The sequence below is a fragment of the Trachemys scripta genome, chromosome 2, assembly GCF_013100865.1.
Source record: "Trachemys scripta elegans isolate TJP31775 chromosome 2, CAS_Tse_1.0, whole genome shotgun sequence".
In the NCBI taxonomy this organism is placed as follows: domain Eukaryota; kingdom Metazoa; phylum Chordata; order Testudines; family Emydidae; genus Trachemys; species Trachemys scripta.
The window spans coordinates 232111511-232127083 of NC_048299.1; the positions used below are offsets into that span (position 1 = coordinate 232111511).

General features: G+C 41.7%; 1 protein-coding gene across 4 annotated transcripts in view; it reads right to left on the bottom strand.

The window, feature by feature from the left end:
• Nucleotides 1-15573, bottom strand: part of TPD52 (tumor protein D52) — a 69044-nt gene that overhangs the window by 21520 nt on the left and 31951 nt on the right. Inside the window, exons 1-4 of one of the 4 annotated variants that reach the window (XM_034763172.1) lie at nt 11890-12269; nt 5227-5342; nt 1629-1777; nt 556-657 (exon numbers count right to left, since the gene is read on the bottom strand). In XM_034763172.1, coding sequence (XP_034619063.1) covers nt 556-657; nt 1629-1777; nt 5227-5342; nt 11890-12049 — 527 coding nt within the window. In that variant the 5' untranslated portion in view covers nt 12050-12269. Of the gene's footprint in view, nt 1-555; nt 658-1628; nt 1778-5226; nt 5343-11889; nt 12270-15573 lie in introns of those variants that run through there. The other 3 variants (XM_034763173.1, XM_034763174.1, XM_034763176.1) reach the window with 3 other exon arrangements.

A 15573-nucleotide genomic window follows, 5' to 3' on the forward strand; every position in this document is an offset into this window, starting at 1 on the left:
AGTTACCAGCTTTTAACCTGGCACACTGGCAATTGTTCATAAAAAGGTAATAAAAATCAGGCTTTTGGAATGAAGTTACGAATAGCTTACAGAACATGAAACATGACTTAAGGAAAGCAAACAAAACACCAAAAGCTATCCATACAAAATGGATTTTGATGCAAAAGCTTTAGACAGTCATGAGAAAATGTAATGTGCTTTCATAGGCTGAAACAGCCAAAAAACCCAGGAGCAATGACACCACAGGAGTACTGATGAAAATACTTACTGTGTAAAATCCTTCTAAAGAGAATTGAGTGACATTAGAAGTAAAACATTTGACTAGGAAGCTATTTTGCGTACATAAACCTCTTATATGAATAGAATTGCATAGAATGATTTTAGGAGTGCATTCCACAAGCAGCCACTCTCTCACCCAGCTCAAGTCAGCAGCAGATGCTCTGCAGGTTCTTGGTATACTAGTCTGTGCCTTTAGCCACTGATCAGAAGTCAAATTAATAATGTGCCTTCCCTCCCCCAGACACTCAACTTCAGTAAAAGATTAATGAAACATACTTCACATCTTCCAGCTTCTTTGTGATGACTGAGCCAACTGATGAAAAAGCAGCAGATGCCTTCTGCCCAGCCTGAGACAGGGTTTCTGATGTCTTCTTATATCTATATTCAAACAGCCAGAGGTAAATAGGATTCTATTAGTAAGTCTACAGACACTTACAAGTTGTGCAACATTTTGATACAAAATCTAAAAAAACCCACATGAAAATTAAGTCTTTGAATCAAGATAGATATCCAAAATATGCCCCAGTCACAAGACACTGAAATTCTACAGCCAATTCTGCAGGTGGTCAGACTAGATAACAATGGACCCTTTAGCCTTAACACTTAAGTCACTGTCATCAACAAGTTTCAGGGCAGGCTCACCTAGAAATCAATTTGTTTTCTACATGAAGCCAAGCAACATGCTCTGCGGCCACTGGAAAAGTGATTTTAGCAATCTTGGTTTCAGCCTGCAGCTTAATTTTGTGCTGTTCTAGTGAAAAACTGCTTGAAGAGGTGATTAAGTAAGAGTAAAGGCTTTGTGCTGAATCTCAAGGTTATGAAACCTTTCTGTACAAACTTTTTACTTCATGCATACAGTTATTGCAGATCTTTCAGATATCCACCAGTTGAGTGATGTTAAAAATGAATCTTTGGAATTTTGTTTGGATAAAATCCAAAGTTCAAGTGCCCATTGTAGTATTGTGCATTTCTTTTCCTACATTAGGGAAAGATTTATAATAGTTTGCCAATTAAAGAGAGAAGGATATTGCATTTGATTTGCACCATCTTGGTGGTGCGATGTGCTGGCAAAACAAAATTGCCTTTTGGTTTATGCAGAATAGGAATCATGGCTCTGTAAAGACAGGGTTGTTAGAAGTCTCTTTGGGACAGGGACTTAGCTAGATTTTAATGAAGCTTAGTTTTACCTTAAACTTGATACCCTCAAGAAAGCTGCTACAGTTTCTTCAGACATTTGAAAGTAAAGAAAGTTTGACTAGTAAATATGTTACAAAGTTTAACAGCACAGGAACAGTTTTCACTTAGCCAACACATATTCATGATACACTGAACCAGTGACAGGGACATACGCTGAAGTAGAAGTCACATCTTGCCAGCCTTTGGTAATGTTCTGCCTCAGTTCCTGCAATGAATTGATTCCTAATTTTCTCTTGATCTCTGCTAGATGCTTCTCCTTGGCAGCTAGCACCTGTGAGAGCGTCTGGATTTCCTCTTCTACCTAGGGCAGTATACAGTTCAAGGAGGAAGGTCAGTTAGCAAGTGACGTAACCAGTTGCAATACTTCATTTAGGAAGTTATTAACTGAAGAACATTTAGCATGATGAAGTAATTTACAATGGATGCCATGTTTTAACATTTCCTCTTATGTTTTAGAAATGGATTGATGCAAAATGGTCTTTTTTTTTATAGAAAGGACTGCAGACATTAGGAAGAGACCAGTGCAAAAAAAAAAAAAAAAGGTTCTCATCTCCTCCAGTTATTTCAGCGTTTCTGGAGGAGGACTGGATGATTTAGGAGATAAATGAGGCCCTATAGCCTATTAATCTACTCATCCAAATTAATAGTAAATAATTGTCTACAAGACAGTTCTTTTAGCCAGATTGGAGATCAAGGATTGTCTCGTTAAGGGAACTACCATACACTTTCATGCCTCAATCCGGACATGAAAGGACTGTTAAGATGTGGTTATAGGGACTAGTGAAGCCTGCACTGTACCTGTTCTGTGCGTAAGATTTGTGCTCTTGTAAATATGCAGGGTAGCTGCCCTGGAGACTAAAAGATTCTTGAGATGAACAGACTGACAGTATTACATTTCTTAAAAGCCAAATGCCAAGGTTTAAGCATCCATGTGTCATAACTATAAAGGGAAGGGTAACAGCTCTCCTGTGTACAGTGCTATAAAATCCCTCCTGGCCAGAGACTCCAAAATCCTTTTACCTGTAAAGGGTTAAGAAGCTCAGGTAACCTGGCTGACATCTGACCCAAAGGACCAATAAGGGGACAAGATACTTTCAAATCTTTGGGGGTGGGGGAAGGCTTTTGTTTGTGCTCTTTGTTTGGAAAGTTGTTCGCTCTTGGGACTGAGAGGGACCAGACATCAATCCAGGTTCTCCAAATCTTTCTGAACAAGTCTCTCATATTTCAAACTTGTAAGTAAACAGCCAGGCAAGGCGTGTTAGTTTTATCTTTGTTTTCTCAACTTGTAAATGTACCTTTTGCTAGAGTGTTTATGTCTGTTTGCTGTACTTGGAACCTAAGGCTAGAGGGGGGTCCTCTAAGCTCTTTAAGTTTGATTACCCTGTAAAGTTATTTTTTCATCCTGATTTTACAGAGCTGATTTTTACCTTTTTCTTTAATTAAAAGCCTTCTTTTTAAGAACCTGATTGATTTTTCCTTGTGTTTAGATCCAAGGGGGTTGGATCTTGATCCACCAGGAGTTGGGAGGAAGGAGGGGGATGGTTAATTTCTCCTTGTTTTAAGATCCAAGGGGTTTGGATCTGTATTCACCAGGGAATTGGTAAAAAGTCTCTCAAGGCTACCCAGGGAAGGGAATTAGCTTTGGGAGTGGTCCAGATCTAAGCTGGTAGTTAAGCTTAGAAGTTTTCATGCAGGCCCCCACATTTGTACCCTAAAGTTCAGAGTGGGGAAGCAGCCTTGACAAACATGTAGCACCCTATGGAGACCCTATCTTCAGAGGAAAGGTGCTCAACCAATCTGCTTAGATATAAACACCATTCCCGAACAGGCCAGCAGAGGCTAGAGAAATGACTAGCTGGGGAATGCAAGCTTTATTCATCATCAACTCTAGGATATGTTAAACAAGCATTTAGGCAGAGATGTTCAAACTTAAGGGTCTGAAGTTAAACTATATGGAGGCTCTAGCAGTCTTTACTCCTGAGGGCATTCTGCACCTAAAAGTTCTGCATGCAGTATTGTAAAATTCTGCACGTTTTACTTGTCAATAAATAAATGTGGAGTCTCCAGCATGGCAATGGGGAGCACAGGCCACTGGCTGCACAAAAGGTGGGAGGTCACCCTGCAGCCTCCCCAACCCCATGACATGGAATCAGTGGTGAGGCTGCACCTGACCCTGACACCACACAAGGCCTAGCCCAGAAACACCCTGGGGCCCTCTCCCTGTTGGCCAGATGCACCAGGTGTGGGGCAGGCAGGCTCAACCAGGCAGGATCCGAGGGGCTGTGTGGGGTTAGAGGATTCTGTGGGGGACAATCTGGGTGCAGGCAGCTCAGTAGGTGGTCTAGGTGTGGGGGATCTGGATGCACAGGCTCATGGGGGGGTCCAGGTGCAATGTGACTCTGCAGGGACTTCCAGGTGAAGGTGGTTGGGGCTCAGCAGAGGGATCTTTGTGTGTGGGGGGGGAGGGGTGTCATCTCAGCAGGGGACTGGGTGCTAAGGGAGTGGGGCTTGGTGGGATGGGGTCTGGATGCAGCTAGTTGGGGGAGTCACTGGCGTGGGGGTCTGGAGGCAGGATGTCTGGGTGCAGAGAGCTCCAGATATAGGGGTTGAGGTTCAGTGGAGTGCGCTTCAGGTATGGCAGGCTGGAGGGGGTTCTGGGTGTATGGGGTGAGGCTTGGCAGGGATGTCTAGGTACAGGAGGTCCAGATGCAGAGGTTGTGAGGATGGGGGAGCAGCTCCCTGTACAGTGACCTCTGCCCCACAGTGAGAGGTGATGGGGCAGGAAGCAGGGGAGGATGCTGAGCTTCCTGCTGCGGAGGGAGGTTTTGGGGGTGGGTCTGACAGCCCCATCCACTCCTTTCAGAGGAAGAGGAAGTCCCATCCTCTTCTGCCTCCAGCCCAGCCGGGACTAGCAGCTCATCCCAGCTCAGGGTAGGAGCCACTGGCTGGGGTGTGTCCAGCCCCACAGTGATTTACCTCTGTGAGCTGCTTTGGGTGCCTGAAACGTTGTACCTGTGTGGATAGGGAGTGGTGCATGACTGCTCTTGCAGCTTCCCCATCAGAAAGTCATTTTTCTGCAAGGAAGCAAAGAAATCTGTGGGGGACATGAATTCTGTGCACATGCAGTGGTGCAGAATTCCCCCAGGAGTAAAGTCTTATTTAAGTGGCCTGATTTTTTCCAGGTTTCACTGAAACTAGAGAGTGCTCAACAGCTTTAGGAGTAAAGGCTTTAGGAGCCTAGTTCATTTTGGCTCATCGATAAGGTCTTTGTTTAATGTCTACTGCTGGTATGAATTAAGGACAAGATTAATTTCCTTGTTAACCATTAGCAATAAGTGTGCACATCAATAACACTACAAAAAATAAAAATATTAGTAGAGTGGGTGTTTTACTAGTGGATTCTAAAGTTGAAGTGTGAAGGGAAGTGGACAAGGTGTTCAAGCCTGGGCACCTAAAGACAGACACTTAAAGCTATATTTCGGCATCTACTGAAAATGACTAGTTATTTAATGCTGAGCACTGGTAGCTTTAGCTGACTTTAGTGAGATTGGAGAGTACCAGTTTTGAATTAAAGTCAAGGTAGATTAAATGCCTAAAGTTGGGGACCCAAAGTTGACCATTTTGGTCAGTGCTTCCCAGACTTCTATTCTGACAGCCAGTTCAGAGAAGGATCTTATTCAAACTTTGAACTTTTACTGGTTTCTGAAAGATTTCAGAGTGAGAGCCACCTGCATGAAGATTGTTCTTTACCTTAGCAAGTTCTTTTCTTAGTTCCTCCTGTTCTTCTTCAGAAAGATTTTCTGTCATATTAACAGTAGCAGCAGCATCCTCTCCTACCTCAGGTACTGTGTCTGAGCTCAGCAAACCTGTGAGAGAAAGATTAGTAGAGTACTCTATTCGCTAAGAAAAGATGGTAGATGTATTGCAGTCTCCATAGAGACTGCAAGATTTGTTCTTGTGGCAAACACTACAATGCCAGAGTTTGTGTACTAAGGAGTACTGAAATTCTTAAGGCAATTGTTTTGGCACTTCTATAAAGGGCCTCCTAGTTTGACATCAGCATTGAAGTCAGCGTCCTTAGTTTGGAAGGCTGTTTCTTACACATGTAGGATGGATAGAAAAAGCAGAAATCCTTGAATCTCCATTGCCAGACCCCTGCTGTAGCCGGGGGAAAGTACTGCCTATCATCCTTTAGCCTACCAGTCAAGTTCTCAAAGAAAACACAGGTAGCACCTAGCACTAAGGTGGGATCAGAGAACAGCCATCTCTATCCTTTGGCCTTCTTAACTGGGGCTTGGGAAAGAAGACCTTGTTAAATAGACACCAGGTTTACATGTTTTTGAATACATCTCTGCAGACAAATGAGGAATTTTATACTTGGTTTTGAATGGCCAACATAGCAACTAAGTAAGATGGATTCTATTCTCATTAGAGTTTTAATGACATACAGACAATTCTACCAGTACAGCTTTCAGTGAGATTGCCATTTGTAACTCTTAACATTTATCCTGCAGAACCTTGCTTACTGATGTGCAAGGAGAGCCATCTTGTCCAGAGCCCACAGTTGAATCTGCTGTTCTGATGGTCTTGAGAAACCAGTTGAGTGTATTTGATATGGAAAAAGTCACAAGACAAGCCCTGGGCCTCAGTCATTTTCAGACCGAAACATGTTTTAAGTACTGGCATGTACTGTGATCACCACTAAAATGTATGTTTCATAGTAGTAGTCTGATTAACAAGTTTTTGGCTTCAGCCTTGGTGCACACAGCACTCAAGTATAAAGCTAATGGATTCCAGCCTTAATATTTTATCTACCAGCAGTTTGTTACTGCTTGTTAGGCAAGTAATTCTTGCTAAACCATTTATCCTCACTTATTAATTTGTATTACCAGAGAGTCAGGAAATCCCTTGAGTTAGAAGCTGTGTAAATAAAACAGTTCCTACCCCCAGAGAGCTTGCAATGCAAGCACAATAGTATGTGGACTGCAAATAAGAATATTACAGCAGAAAAGCATTGGCTTTCTATTTGGGGGAGGGGAAAAAAAAAAAAAAAACCACACACTCACTCACTCCAGGCTTACCAGGTGTGATGTCACAAGAAAATAAGAGACACAGAAATAGAGATTAGGGTTGGAAGAGACCTCAGGAGATCTAGTCCAACCCCCGGATCAAAGCAGGACCAACAGCAACTAAATCATTTCAGCCAGGAATTAGTCAAGCCAAGCCTTAAAAACCTCTAAGGATGGAGGTTCCACCACCTCCCTAGGTATGCCTTATACCTCAAAGAGTCAAAGACAGACCTTCTGTGATGAGCCAGTGTGCCTAATCTATTTTCCAGAAAACAGATCCCAGTGTTTTCATCCATACAACTGTTACAAGGCACTCTCCAGAAACAAACCTGAAATACCTTTTGCCACTGTAGGAAGATGAGTGGGTAACATGACCATTTTTACAAGATCCCCAACAGTATGCTAACTACTTGCTCTTGAGCCAAGACTGCTTGAAAACCTTATTCCTGAAGGGATGCAAGCAACTGAGTAATGTTTCTAACAGCTTGCTGGAGCCAAGTTTTTGGTAGTATTCTTTTCTCCAAAGGGTGACTGAGGCACATATACAATATGTTGCCATTTTATGGCTGTAAGAAATTTCTGTACTTAATGCTTTCAGACACTCTATTGGAGGGCCAGGAGTAGATACATGGTCACAGCCAAAATAGCTTGCAGAATCCTAACAGACTAGTCTGGCTTTCATGTGTTTAGTATTAATTGTATTAAATCTTAATGACAGTCAACTGGAAATAGCGTAGCTCTTCCTATACTTCAGTATTTAACAGCAACTACTTCAGAACAAGTGCAAAGATAAGAGGAAAGATATGAAACAAAAAATAAAACCAAGTAGAGACTCCAATTTGAGAATTTAGAATTGGGATACCAGTATATTACAAGTTGGGCTGTCAAGTGATTAACAGCGCAATTAATCGTGATTAATTTTTTTAAACACTAGAACACCATTTAAATATTTTTGGATTTTTTTCTACATTTTTAAATATATTAATTTCAATTACAACAGAATACAAAGTGTACAGTGCTCACTTTATATTTTTATTACAAACAATTGCACTGTAAAAAACTTCAATTCACCTCATTGAAGTACTGCAGTGCAATCATGAAAGTTGAACTTACAAGTGTAAAAAAGATAACTGCACTTAATAAAACAATGTAAAGCTTTAGAGCCTACAAGTCCACTCAGTCCTACTTCTTGTTCAGCCAATCACTCAGACAAACAAGCATTCAGTGCTGGAGGGGTGAAGTAAGCAATAACTTGTGCAGGAGGAGGGTGAGGGCGATATCTTGCTGCTGCTTCTGGAAGGGTGGTTTCTGGTACTGGGCTAGCTCAGTTAAAGGAGGCGAGCTGGACTCCCTTCAGCTGAGTGAGTCCTTGTTTGCAAGGGAAGGTGGACTTTACCTCAGGGACTCATACTGCAGGGGAGGAGAGGCTGAGCTCGCCAGCACCATGTTCTCTATGGGGTATTCCCGGAGCGAGCGGCTGGCTAGAGGTAATGGGACATGATGCAGAAGGGTTGGTCCTGGGATTGACGGGCTGGCCAGGGTGACAATACATCCCGTTTTGGCCAGGACAGTCCCCTTTTTCAGCTTTGTCCAGGCCATCCCCACTTTTTTTATTAATTAATTATTATTATTAAACACACACACACACACACTGGGCATTTGTTCTGGCTGCAAGGCCGAGCAGAGAAATGTGGCTGCTGCCCAGGGGTCAGCTGAAGGCAGCACTGCCTGCCAATAGGAAAGCAGAGAAATTTGCTGCTGGTGGGCTGCGGGCAGCACAGGGCTCGGCCCTGGAGGTGGGTGAGTGGCTTGGGCGAACTCTCTGCAAGGGGGGGGGGGGCAGCTCGGGCAAGCCCCTGGCATTCCCATTTTTACTTTAAAAATATGGTCACTGGGTTGAGGAGGAAGGGTCAAGATCTCTACTTCTCCACTGGAGCCAGGATGAGAACCATATCTTTCTCTAGCCTCTTCTCTTCCCACCCTCTGGTGACTGCTTGTGTTACTGCACCTGACCGGACATAGGTTCTCTGCAGCAGCTGATACTGCCCTCCCACCTAGAGGGTCTGCGATTAACACACATTTAAAAAACATTAATATACTAATTGTGCTGTGTGTTAATCGCATGTGTTAATGGTGATTGACAGCCCTAATTACAAGATGACTGAAACAGAGTCATCTGAATTATCTACCCATAAAACAGTTTGTGAATTCTGTGCGAATGAAATCTCCCAGATTGTCAGCAACATCTATAGATTTGAGGAATAGGGTCAACATAAGCAGCACAATCCTCTTCATGTCACCGCATGCCTCAATTTTGAACTCGAGACCACCCAGGTCAAGACTGTAGATAGGCTTCCATATGCATTTAGTCCTCAACCTCTGCACCACTCACCAGCAAAGGTGGATTTTTGTGGTGCCACATTTTCAGGAGACTGGAAATCACTGCTATTCAGAATCCTCTTCCCCGACAGCTAGCACAAGTTAAGTTACTCCTGAAGCCAAGGTTTTAACCCGCCTTCAGAGTAAATCTGAACTTCCCCAAAAAAAGCTTAAAAACCTCATCCTGCCAGTAGCACATGGAAAGCTCTCCATTGGATGTGGATAGACAATATTGACATATTGCTAGCAAATGACTGACCAACTCAATTTCATGTCAAAACAAAGTAACAGTTGTTACCACCTAAGATGTTTAAAGGATGTTTAAGTAAGAAGTCAGAGCTATCTAATCCCCTTATTTTGCAGAAGAAAAAAAAACAGGGGAAGATATTTTCAGGAGTTCTCCTCCAATATACATTTGAAATACTGTCAGCTCTTTAGGAGCTAAAGTCTGGACTGAACAGAGTAAGGGGCTAGATTGTAGAATGAAAACAATGCTTGCTAAATAGTGTTTATCCTCTAAGATGGCATTTTTTCAGAAGTTTAACTAGTTTGATAGCTACAAGTAGTGTGGGGTAGTTTACTTATCTTTACACAACTAAGGGATGGCCAAAATAATACATCAGTTTAGATCTACCTGGTGCTTTTTTTCCCAAAAGAAGTCTTCCAGTATATGTTAGCTGACTAATTAGTGTGGGCAATCTTATGACTTTTGAGGGTTAATGCCAATGATAGCATTCCAATTACTACCCTAGTACATGTTTGTCTGGAGAGCTGGAATGGCATCTTCATTTTAGCATCTCAGATTATCAAGGTTTTTAAACCCCTTTGAGCTAATGTCTTCCTCATTTGAGATCTAAACGGTCTGCAAAATCAAAAGGGAAAGCACTTGGCTTTTAAAAGATGTAATTAGCACTTGTGACACACTTTGAGAACTGCAAACTCCGTAGGAACTTGAGAAATCTTGTTCGCAGACTTCCCTGTTCTGCTACTACAAAATGAATTACTATTAGAATCATCCACACATATTCATGGTCTCAAAAAAAAAAAAAAAATTACCTGTTGACCTGAAGATACTCATGTTCATTCTCTCCCAAAAAAAAAAAAAACAACTAATATTTAGGAGTAGTCAATATGATCTGATCCACTAGTTCTGGGAACAGGGAAATGTGGTCCTTGATTACTTGTTCTGTTCATTCCCTCTGAAGCCCCTAGCATTGGCCACTGTTGGAAGACAGGATACTGGGCTAGATGCACCTTTGGTCTAACCCAGCATGGCTGTTCTTATGTTGAAAGGCTGTAGGTTTTCCTAGCATTGTAAAATTTTATATTTGCCATGAACTTCACCCTCAGTGAGCAGAAATAGGGATTAGTTAAGTCTCCCTAGACAGTGAAGTATCATGATAGGCATAACAGTTTCAAGCCCAGGAACAGAAGGGGGAAAAATGTTCCCACGTACACTAACAATTTTTCTTAATCAATCTGGCCTCCTAGCGATCTTAAGTTTACTCACATAACTGCTTACAGGCTAACTGGAAGGGATTTTTGCTTTGTGATTGACAAAGGAGAGGCATGAAGTATCTAATTTACAGTCTGTCAACTCAGTTTTCCCCTGATTTTGCTAGAGAATATTTGGTCATGTTGAGGATGCGTACCTTGAGTTCCCACATTGACAACTCTGTCCAACATCTTCACCTTAAATCATTGTTCCACAGGAGTCATTGGTTTTCATTTTAACTTCAATCTGGAAAGAACTTCTCTAGCTCAACTTTCACTTATAAGTTATTTCACTAATTGTCTATCAGTCTGATGAGAAAATAGCTGTCTTTTCTCCATACTAATACCTTAGGCCTCCTATCTACAGAGGACCAAGTGCCCAGTCTTTTCTATCATGTGTCTGACAAAGTGAGTCACTTTTTATCTATCCCTATAGTTTAGCTTTAAAACATGCTTCTTAACAGTTCTGTCCTCATTGAGGAGGGGGGGAGAAGAGAAGAAGAGGGGGAGGTGCCATATTACCATTTATCAGTTCACAAGCAACTTCTTGTTCATACTGCATTCAGATCTGACCAGAACGAAAGCAATGTGTTCACTAGCATAAGGAGGGGTGGGTGGGGCAGGAATAGAAGCAAACAAATGAGCATAGGAGGGTGCCAGAGGTTCCCAGTTCTCCAACTGGAGAGTACTTTCACAAGTGTTCAAGACAAATTCAAAGTGCCAGTTCATATGTAATTATAAATGTTTAATTTTAGACCAAGGGCACCAAGGTGGCTTCTTTGGCACATACGGCACTAAAAGCAGTATTCATTCCAATCAGACTCTGCTGTTTGTGCACACAAGCAAGTTAATTTGCAGTAATGGGGGGAAAGAAAGGGAGGAGGAAAAGTTATGTGGGAATTGTAATTTAAAGACTTTATGGGCCTTTGTTAGATTGGGAAATACTTTGACACAGAACCAACAAGAGTTAATGTCCAATTTCTACCAATTTGGGGCACTGGCTATTTTAAGCTGAAGTACATCTTAGATTTTTTTGATGCAAGATTCACATGCAACTAAAACAATTGTTAAACTATGTTAAGTATCCCCATCCTGCAAAAATTTGCTTTCTTAGTTTTCAGATCACTTATTTTTGCTCAGTCTACTTCAGACCCCAGACAGCTTGTTTACAGCAAGGAATCAATGTTAGTCATTCTATGATGCATATGTACTGCAGGTCATTCCATAAGACAGCAATTTTTGGATCCAGTAAACCTCCCAAGTTGGGAGCAGAGGACCAAATTGTCCTCATACCTGTAACCCTTTCAGTCAGTGATGTTGCCAGAATAGGAATTCGGCCCCCACAACACCAGCCCCTAGATTTCCAGAATTTGATTGCTCTTGCTGCACGTGTAATTGTTTGTACATGGATTAAAGTAAACTAGTATACTCGCTGCTCTCCCCCACAAAAAAATATTAAGGAAGAAGTTACCAGAATTCTTCTGTACAGGTGATCCAGGTGGAGAGATGTTTACACTAGGTGACAGGTAGAGATAGTTTTTGTTAACTCCACTATTGAAATCAAAAGGAGATTTATAATCCTCATTTAGATCTGTATCCCTCCAATCCATCCCAGACAGTTCAGAATGCATGTTCACTCCTTAATATAGATCAACATCCACTGAAGTATTCATCCCGATTGTCAGCGTTGTGCAGCCTCATTCACTTAGTAATCCCAACCATAGGATTTAGATGTTGTACTTTCCCACACTGCACTTTATTTCCTTTGGACGACTTTAGACATTCATATGACTCAAGTGCCGTACACATTTATTAAATTACTTCTGAGCCATGTTGTAGTTGTGGCATAGCACAAGGTTAAGTTTCTGTAAATCTATAACCTGGGCTGGGTTTTACAGACCATTCCCTTGGTAAACAAACACTTGCAGCACACTATGCACAGGCTTCTGGGACGTCTTAGTCTTCTGCAGAATTGCAGCCAGAATTTTCAATCATTGAAATAAGAAATAAAAAAAAAAAAAAAAAAAAGTCAGCTGACTGCAGCTGTACCAGGATATCCTTAATCTTCTAGGACACAAAAGGATTACTAGCCACAATCTATTCTATATGCCATCTGTGTAGGACTGTTAATCACAGAAATAAGAAATTGTGCATGGCTTCCTGTTGTCTGTGCAACAACTGTTTGTAATTTGTGTTGCTAGCAAAAATTTAAAAAAAGTCAATCTGTGTTTGTTTATCTAGCAAGATTACAATGCAGCACCCATCTCAGCAGTCTAATATACTTAAAGTAGTATTTGTCACCTGAGATGAGTTACCAATATATTCAAGATACTTTCAGATGAGACCCATTGCTGGGGTCAGCAATGGACAAACTGATTAACAGACCATACAAAAAGTTTATAAGTTTCACAAGCTACAGAGGAGATGAATTACATTTACCTTTGTAACTCATGCACTTGGTACTTTGGCTAAAGCCTATTTAGTGCTAGTCAGTATAGTAAAAAAAAGTTAGTGGAAATTTTCTGGATTAATTTCATATTGGGCTATGCAACTTTAGTGCAATATATTGCTCTACTATCCTCAGTTGCTTCACTACATGCTTTCAAAAGGAGGCAGGTTGTTGGAAACAGCTACACAATTTTATGCAGTAGAGAGATTAGGAATTTGAAACATTTATACTTATCAGAGGCAAAATTGGCATGAGTACAGATGTTCATTGGAACTTACACAATATTAATTTGCTCTAGTTTTCTATCGTTGTGGGCTAGGAATTGTATTCAACTCCATTGTGAGTGGGGCAGGGGGAGAAAAGAAGGTTACCACAGTTCCTCCAGGAACTTAAAGATGACTGTCAGGGGTGATTACAATATGAATGCAATGAACAGCTCTAGAGAAGTGCCATTCCTGGAGTGATTGATATACACACATAGGTACTAAAGGTCCAAGAAAAACAAAGAAAGGGCTTTTGGAATAAGAGGCTGAATTTAAACAGACTGAGTCTTCTTTCAGATCCAGCAAATGGATGTGACCTTTGGTCCACATCCCTCTCCCCAAAAATCCTTGCTGAAGGGTTGGAAGAACTTTAACCTGCCCTTCTGTCTATGGGCCCTGGGATTCTTCTGGTACATTTTACCTGTTTCTGTTCTATTTATTTAAAAAAAAAAAAAAAAATTTTGATTTAATGTAGTCAGAGAAAGCTGGGTGGTTACTAGTAGCTAATTTGTCATTATCTCCTGAGAAAGCAAAGTGAAGGTGCTGGCCTTTAGGCAGATGGCTTGCTCAGGTGATTAGTGAACTATAGGGGACTACAGCCTAAAACTCCCAGTCTGAAGAGAGAAAGGATGTGGTTCCATAGAAGGCTAGGGGCCTAAGACTGATTGGACATTCTTAGAACAGACCATGGAGGAGATCCAAGGAGCGGTTCCCTAGAAACTGATTTATTTTGCCAAGTCATCCCATTTTTCCTTCTTCCTGCTCCTTCAAGAAAAAGATCCTTGCAACTTACCTCACTCAAGTTTGGGTACTGAATCCTGATCAGGGCCCTTTGTAGAAAGGCACCATAACATAATGAGTCCAGGCTTGTTAGCTCAATCTCTGCTGATTGCAGACCACCTTAAAAACATTTGATGTCAATTGGAAACCACTGCAGATTGAGCATGGGAATAATAAGATCTCTGCAGGAAATTCTCTTGAAGTGAGCACTGCATTAGTTTCTGTACCTTTGAGTCTGTGCCCTATGGTAGGGCATGGTGACCTAATCTCTGCATTGGAAAAATGGCTGAGGATCCTGCCACAGAAGTTAACTTTCTATCTGGCTGAAAGGTTTGGCTACAGCATCTACCCAGGTATCCAGGAACAGCAAAGGATTTTAACATTGCCAGATTTAATAAGTGACAGATGCCCTTTCAAGCCTGAGTGTCATTAAATAACATTTTTTTCCTACCATCCAGCCCCTGGATGTGACAAGTGTTGACCGATTTATCTTGGTTGAGCCTCAGTCAGACATACTAATCGCACAAACTGGGTTAGGTGAGACGGAGACCCTGTTAGGGTCTCAAGTTTCAGAACAGCTGTCCTAACAGTTTGGTCTTTAAGATAGGCCAGGAACGGAGCTTGTTCACAAGCCATGATGCATTCAGATAACATTGTTTGTTTCCATCTACAATGCAAGACAAGACCACAACTTCTCTGTGCTGCTGGGGTCTACTGTACATTTTAAGTGTTCCAACAATGCACATCTGAGATAGCAAAGGTGGAAGAGAGAGAGACTGAAGAATGGCCTTGAAATGTTAAGATCGCTTTTGCTCATTACATTTCCCTTGATTTAGTCTAGGTAGCAAAGAAGTACATTGAGATGCATCAAAGAGATGAAGGCTCCAATACCATGACAAGTCTTCAGTAAAACAGTCATAACAGGCACATCTGAGAAGAGGATGACTTGTTTCCTTACAGCCAATAAGGAACTGCTCGACACATGCAAGAATACCAGAAACCAAGATTTCCTCAATGTGATCACAGCTTCCCAGCCTCCTCCATTATATAGCTATGAGGAAGACTCCCATGTGAAGCAAGAGACCCTGTTATGAAATGACCTGCCAAAGAGTCTTGCAGTATGCCTTTAAATGGCAAGATTGATTTAGCCTGACCTCTGGCTGAAGCTAGTTTCCCCACTCTGACCACATCACCAGTGCTTATTTTGAGCCCCAGCATCTCTAGGCTTGGCAGTTCATAGCCCCGGTACCTCTGTTATTGTCAAGTAAGTTATGAAAGTTTAAAAAAAAAAAAAAAATATGGGTTGAGCTCCAGCACCTCTTTCATTACAAATTAAGCACCACACATTACCTCCCATTAGCTGTACCTTGCCATCTTGCCTTAGCACTACCTGCAGGAGTTTAGGTGGTCACAGTTGATTTAGATTTTAGCCACTTTAAGCCAGTCCAGAACAGCTGTTACACACATTCCAGAATGCTTATGCTCTCGAGAGCAAGTAAACAGCACAGACTAAAATCCCATTCTTGTAGTGGCAATATCAGTACAGCTACATGCACTAGCAGGAAGTTTGAACTACCTCATCTTCCTGTATCCCGTGAAGACAAAAAAAGTCAAGTTTTGCCAGCATAGAGCTCAACCCTTTTCAGATACCACCCCCAGTACC